Source organism: Bos indicus, chromosome X, assembly GCF_029378745.1.
Source record: "Bos indicus isolate NIAB-ARS_2022 breed Sahiwal x Tharparkar chromosome X, NIAB-ARS_B.indTharparkar_mat_pri_1.0, whole genome shotgun sequence".
NCBI lineage: Eukaryota > Metazoa > Chordata > Mammalia > Artiodactyla > Bovidae > Bos > Bos indicus.
In genome coordinates, this window is record NC_091789.1 from 38,604,071 (window position 1) to 38,610,596 (window position 6,526).

A 6,526-nucleotide genomic window follows, 5' to 3' on the forward strand; every position below is an offset into this window, starting at 1 on the left:
TCTCCTTGCATGGCCTTGTAATAAACCTTTCTCTGTTCCAAGCTCCAATGTTTGAGTATTGTTTGCCCTTGCTGTGGGTTGGGCACACGGACTTGGTGATGTTCAGTGACAATCTTCCCTTGCCTCCTTTGTCATACATGAATTGACCGTATGCACCGGGCTGTATTTCTCAGCTCTGACTTTTGTTCCACTGGTCTGTGTGTCTGTTTTCATGCCAGTACCATACCTGTTTGATGACCATAGCTTTGTAGAGTCATCTGAAATCAGGGAGCCTGATTCCTGAGGCTCCTTTCTGAAGGTTGCTTTAGCGATGCAACCCTTCTTTCTCAAGGTTGCTTTGGTGATTCAGGGTCTTTTGTGGCTGCTCCTACTAAAGCTATGTGTTCAGGGCAGATGAACTACTAAGGCTCTCTGTTCAGGGCTCTGTCTTCTGGTCCACTGGTTTGTGTTTCCGTTTTCATGCCCGTACCATACTGGTTTGATGACCGTAGCTTTGTAGTGTCGTCTGAAATCGGGGAGCCTGATTCCTGAGGCTCCTTTCTCAAGGTTTCTTTGGCTATTCAACCCTTCCTAAGGTTGCTTTGGCAATTCGGGGTCTTTTGTGGCTGCTGCTACTAAGCCTATGTATTCAGGGCAGATGAAGGCTCTCATGGAGCTGGTCGTCCCCACTCCTCTGAGATAGGAGGGAGTGGCAGAAAGTCAGTAGCTTACTGTGGAAGTATTTCAAAATGCAACAGAAGGGAGAAATAAATGTGACTCCCACATTATAAGTGAGATTTAACTAACATTTCTGTTTCAGAGTGGCATGCATTCCAGACTTGGGGAAGGAAGCATGATGAACCAATCCCTGGTTCAGTGGCTCAATTTCCTATCTTCTTTTGCATTTTCTAGATCCACTTTGGAGGTACTTATATCCTGAGTCTGTACAGTTGATGCTGTTTGACCCCTGAGAGAACTCTGTGAACTTCAGAAGCACCGAGCAGGGCAAAGGGTCTGGCAGATGTGCAGTCTGAGTCTGAGAATCAACAGATCCAGTTCCAGAACCACACCTGCCAAGATCCGCATGCCAAGGGTAAGCTCTTCCCCTTTTCCTAAACATTTCATCTGGAATCAGTTCTCTATGCCCCTCTGGATTCCAAGCTCATGCTATTTAACATAGCAATGTGCTGACACCCAATATATCTGTATGCTGGTGATCACCTCTGGCTCCCCTGGGTGCACAGGCAGTGGGGCACTGGCTCCGTAAGAAAGAAAAAGTGAAGCATTCTCCTGGGAAGGGCCCCAAGGAGTACACAAGGCACAGGATGTCCAGTGACACAAACAAGGTCCCAGTCATGATATCCCCGCCTCCCCACGTGATTGCCCTTTCATGCACAGTATTAACAAATAGGGCTTTCCTGGTAGCTCAGATGGCAAAGAATCTGTCTGCAGTGCAGAAGATCAGGGTTTTATGCCTAGGTCAGGAAGATCCCCTGAAGATGGGAATGGCAACCCACTCCAGTATTCTTGCCTGGAGAATTCCATGGACAGAAGAGTCTGGTGGGCTACAGTCTTTGGGGTCACAAGGAGTCGGACAGGACTGAGCGACTAACACACACACAGTAACAAATAAGGCAAGGTGTTGGGTTTGAGGAGCTTGTAAAACTCCCCCGGTACCTTTGGTATTTTCTCCCCACGTATCTGCCATGTCTCTAATCCCTAGGCACATGGATAAATAGCCTTAAAACTTCCTTGCTTTATCTCTCATTAATGCTCTTTGGCCAAGCCTTCCACTTTCACAAAAGGTATATGCCCCTCCCCCCAACCCATCCTGACTCTTTTCTTCTTTTCCATATTCTAGTATTCTCCATTATAGGCCATTGAAAGCACAACCTCGGGCATCTTTCAAAGATTCGGGCAGAAAAGCACAGGCTGCACAAGCTATAAACGCTTTGTAGTCATAGGCGAAGATTGTGGGCAAGCACACTTTAAGGGAGACCTGCCGTAGCTGTGGGTATGACGGCCAGACCCCTCAGCCTCAGCTAACTAATCCTCAGTACCCAAGTTGAATCATGATGGACACCAGGTATGTCCTATGCGTTTGGAAAGGCCGCTTTTGGCCAGCCAAGGTCTTGTCCAGGCCCAGCGTCTCACCACAACAGAAGAGAAAAAGGGCCCTTTCTCTGGAAGTTCAGATACTCTCAATAGATGAAAAAATCAGAGTGAAAAAAACAAAGATAAAGACCCTAAAGGAGTCCATGATTGAATCCATCTCCACCTCACTAGCGGCCCAGCCGGAGCCCATCGCCCCAGAAGAAGAGGAAATGGCCTACATATGCGCTATTACAATGGCCTGGGACGTTCTGAATAAGAATGGAAATTTCACTCCAGCAAGAGTCGCGGGTGATCCAGAGTCCAAGATGCAGTCTCCAAGGAGGCTGCAAAAGCAACATTGTAGAAGGTGTCAGAAGCCCAAGCGGGGCCTACGAAGGAGTGTGAGGAAAAGCAAAAGCTCCAAATCACCCGTGGTACCTTCAGAGAGGGAGGATGGCCCATATGGGGACAAGCCACAGGTGTGCACACCCATCGCCCCGATCCCAACCGAAATGCAAACAGAGTCATCTCAGAGCTCCGGGGTGCACCCAAGCTTCCTGTCACTTTCAGAAGATGACCGTGAGAAAGAGGACAAGGAAAAGCAGGACGCCTCAAAAGTTATGTCCTTGCCCTGTACAGTGAAGGAGGTGGGTGTAGATGTTAGAGGTGAACGTGTGCTTCCATCACTTACACCGGGTTTCATCCTCACTGTGCCCAAGGCTCCAGAAGAGGGGGTGCACAACACCTGCCCAAAGTCCCTGGCTGTGTCCCCTGAACGTGCTACCTCCTCGGTGAATGTTGACCCTGAAGAGGGCACCTGCAACTCAGGCTCGGAAGGTGCAGAGGCATCCTCCAATGCCTCTAACCTGGGCCTGCGTTATTCACTCTGCCTAGCAAACAGAAAAAGGAAGCTGCAGGCCCCAGGGTGTGAGGAAGAGCAGCAAGAATCTCAACCCTCAGCTGGCTCAAAGGCTATTAAGCCCACCAGTGCCATCAAGAAAGGCGGGGGCAAGGAAGTGGGACAGCTGACAAGCATGGCGTGCCCAGAGGAGCTGTGTCCCATTGAGAGAGGAATGCTGGTCTGGTTTAAGTTTCAGAATCACCCATTTTGGCCAGCCGTGGTCAAGAGTGTCAGCCCAACCGAGCAGACCGCAAGGGTGCTTTTGATTGAGGCCAACATGCACTGTGAGAAGAGCGGCATTCAAGTTCCTCTTCGAAGGTTGAAGCATCTGGATTATAATGGCAAAGAAAAGCTAATGAAGAGAGCCAGCAAAGTATACGGGGCAAGTGTGAACTGGTGTTTCTCACTGATTTCCAGCTACAGAGAAGGGCTTGTTCGCGGGTCTTTTGTGGGCTCTTTCCTGGACTATTATGCTGCTGACATCAGTTACCCCATGAGGAAAGCCATCCAAGAAGGTGATCTGCAGATGGATTTCCCCAAGGTGAATTATTCCGACCTGGAAGATTCTGAGGAGGAGACCCCTGTGGCTGCAAAGAGGCACTGCAAGAGAATCCTCCCTGACCGGATGAGGGCTGCTTGGGACCGAGCCAATGAGAAGCTGGTAGACTTCATCGTGAACAGAAAGGGGGCCGACCCACATCTTCTGGACATCGTCAAAGGCAGGAAAGAATCCAAGTGGCTTGAATCATTTCTGCATTCAGAGAGGTATGTGATCTGCGTTGAAACATACCTGGAGGATGACGATCAGCTAGATGCCGTGGTAAGACATTTACAAGAAATCTACAAACACATAGACAAGAAAGCGCTGGCTCTGACAAGAGATGACCCAGTGAGCTTCCTTCTGGAAGTTCTTCTGCCAGAAGCAATCATTTGTTCAATTGCTACAATGGATGGATTGGACTACAAGGAGGCAGAAGCAAAGTACCGGCAAGGGCCACCTGTGCGTTACCGGGAAAAAGAACTATTTGATAAGAAAATCTTGAAGAAAATAAAAAAGAGATCAGCTGAGAGGTACAAGGCTAAACTCTCCCCCTGTGCCCAACAGGGCATCGGGCAGGCTTCTCGGCCACACCATTAGCAACAATCCCCATCTGTATGAACTGCATGAGCCTCCCACTCCACATGGCATGTAAACACCTTCTGGAAATCCGAGGCCTCAGGAACACACTTGAATTCACTCTGGATCCATCTCTAGCACCTGCGAGTGGCATGGTCATCGTCAGTTTTTTCTTCCCCAAACCCTCACACCACTAATTTGTTAAATATTGTAAACAGCTGTATTTCCCTCTACTTGCCCAGATGTGTAGTTTTCCAGATATTTTTACGACATGGCTTTTGACTCTATGTCATATTTTAAAGGTGGACATGCATTCTTTTATTACATGAAAAAGCCCCTGTATTGGATACAAAGCAGCAATCGTGTTTAAGATCTAAGGCATGTTTCATACAGAAAAGCCACATGGGTTTGCCATTCCTCCTGTGGCACAACGGTATCCACAATTGATTGGATTCCTCCTTAAGATAAGCCCTGATTTTTCCCTGCCATGCTTATCCATTTGGAAAAAAATCCCTGAGAGATGAAACCAGTGACAGAGATGTTTCCTGTATACTACCACTACCTTCCAGTGGTTCTTGGAAAAGCAGCCTGAAATCCAAACAAAGTTAACGGGTGATCTGCATGTGGTCCATGTGAGGCTGAATGAAACTTTGCGTGCAGTCAGTGTTTTGTCAACCCCTGCAAAAATGTTCACCCTTGGCTTCCCTGAGATTCCATTTGTGGGAGGTGCTCTTCTTCAATGGCTGAATGGTTTCCCCACATAGACAGACTCTTGGCTGTCTTCCTATATGACAGTGACTGGATCCCCTACATGCCATCATCTGTCCCCTTGTGGAAGATGACTACAGCCATCATAGACTCAAGTTGACTTGTCTAGACCTGGAGTCCAGGCTGACTGCTTCGAGCCCATCCAGTTGGCATAGATTGTAGCAAAGCAGGCGCTTTGCCCTCATCGACCCATGTCCTCCCAAAAATTTCAGTCATTTGTCCCAAACCAAGCAAGCTTTTTCCTTTGACTTTTTCATCAACTAGCTCCGACAGGTTCCAGCAGTGTAAGTGCAGACGCGTAAGTCATTCCAGGCTGCCTGAGCAGTAGGTGGACCAGGAGGGTCTGGGAAATGGGTAACAGAAAAGTCTCCATTCAGCTAAACATGGCTGCTGTCAGAGTACAGTGAAAGGTAGTTTAACAGGTAAATTCTGAAGCTCATGGATAGTTATCCTATCTGGGAACAAGATTTCATTATTACTCTTTTTTTTTTTTTGGAGAGGAAGAAAAGTGTTAGAAAAGCTAGTTTATTTTGTAAAACCCAATAGGAAAATAAACATTAAAGATTTAACGTGAACCTGAGTGTGTTTTTGTTCTTAGAATCAACTGTCACTGCCCCAGGTTCAACTGAGTTCAGTTCAGTCGCTCAGTTGTATCTGACTCTTTGCAGCCCCATAGACTGCAGTTCGCCAGGCTTCCCTATCCATCACCAACTCCCGGAGCTTGCTCAAACTCATGTCCATCAAGTCAGTGATGCCATCCAACCATCCCATACTCTGTTGTCCCCTTCTCCTCCTGCCTTCGATCTTTCCCAGCATCAGGGTCTTTTCCAATGAGTCAGGAAAAAACTTTAGCCCCAGGTTATGGGGATAAAATTGCATGCCCATGTGATTTTTTTTTTTTAATTTGCAAAGGGGAGCTGTTTTGATTCACAATAAAACCATTGTGTCTTTCACCTCAAACTTCCGCTTCATCACATTTCAGATTGTACACAGTTGGAATGTCTAAATAATACTCCTCCTCCTCTAGGAGGAGTTCAGCCTCCTCCTGGCCCACATCACCTGCATGTGCCCTTATCCGTTAGCAGCAATGAGTCTATTATCCAATGACTCTTTCACCTATGTTTCTCCTTAGCACACACAAATACATATTTACTTATTCTTTCTCAGCCCAGGTCATTCAATTCAGTGCTAAACCACACACAATCCACACCCGGGATCCTGCACACCTGGTTCCCAGTGGCTTGTGGTTATCTGCTACTGACCACATCACTTGTATGTGCTTAGTCACACAGTCGTGTCCCACTCTTTGCAATCCCATGGACTCAAGCCCACCAGACTCCTCTGTCCATGGGGATTCTCCAGGCAAGAATACTGGAGTCAGTTACCATGCCCTCCTCCAGGGGATCTTCCCAACCCAGGGATGGAACCCAGGTCTCCCAAATTGCACACGGATTCTTTACTGTCTGAGCCACCTGGGAATTTCTAAGTCCAAGGAATTTGAATATGATGAAACACTAAAATTGTGCTGTAAAATTATATTTGGAAGCTTGGAGTCTTCGTCAATTCCAAAGCTATGTGAGATTTCAAAAGCCATCTTTCAAGACCTTAACCTTGCACATGCCCCCTCCATGACCTTGGTATGGCAGGTTCACTGGAGACTGCTGCCA

General features: G+C 47.5%; 1 protein-coding gene across 1 annotated transcript; it reads left to right on the forward strand.

Annotated features, from left to right (window-relative positions):
* The first annotated feature begins 897 nt into the window (after positions 1-897).
* LOC139180940 (PWWP domain-containing DNA repair factor 4-like) lies at positions 898-5,383 on the forward strand. The gene is made up of 2 exons (XM_070783573.1): positions 898-1,072; positions 1,841-5,383. The coding sequence occupies exon 2, from the start codon at positions 2,052-2,054 to the stop codon at positions 4,110-4,112; it is 2,061 nt and encodes a 686-aa protein (XP_070639674.1). The 5' UTR covers positions 898-1,072; positions 1,841-2,051; the 3' UTR covers positions 4,113-5,383.
* The last annotated feature ends 1,143 nt before the right edge of the window (positions 5,384-6,526 follow it).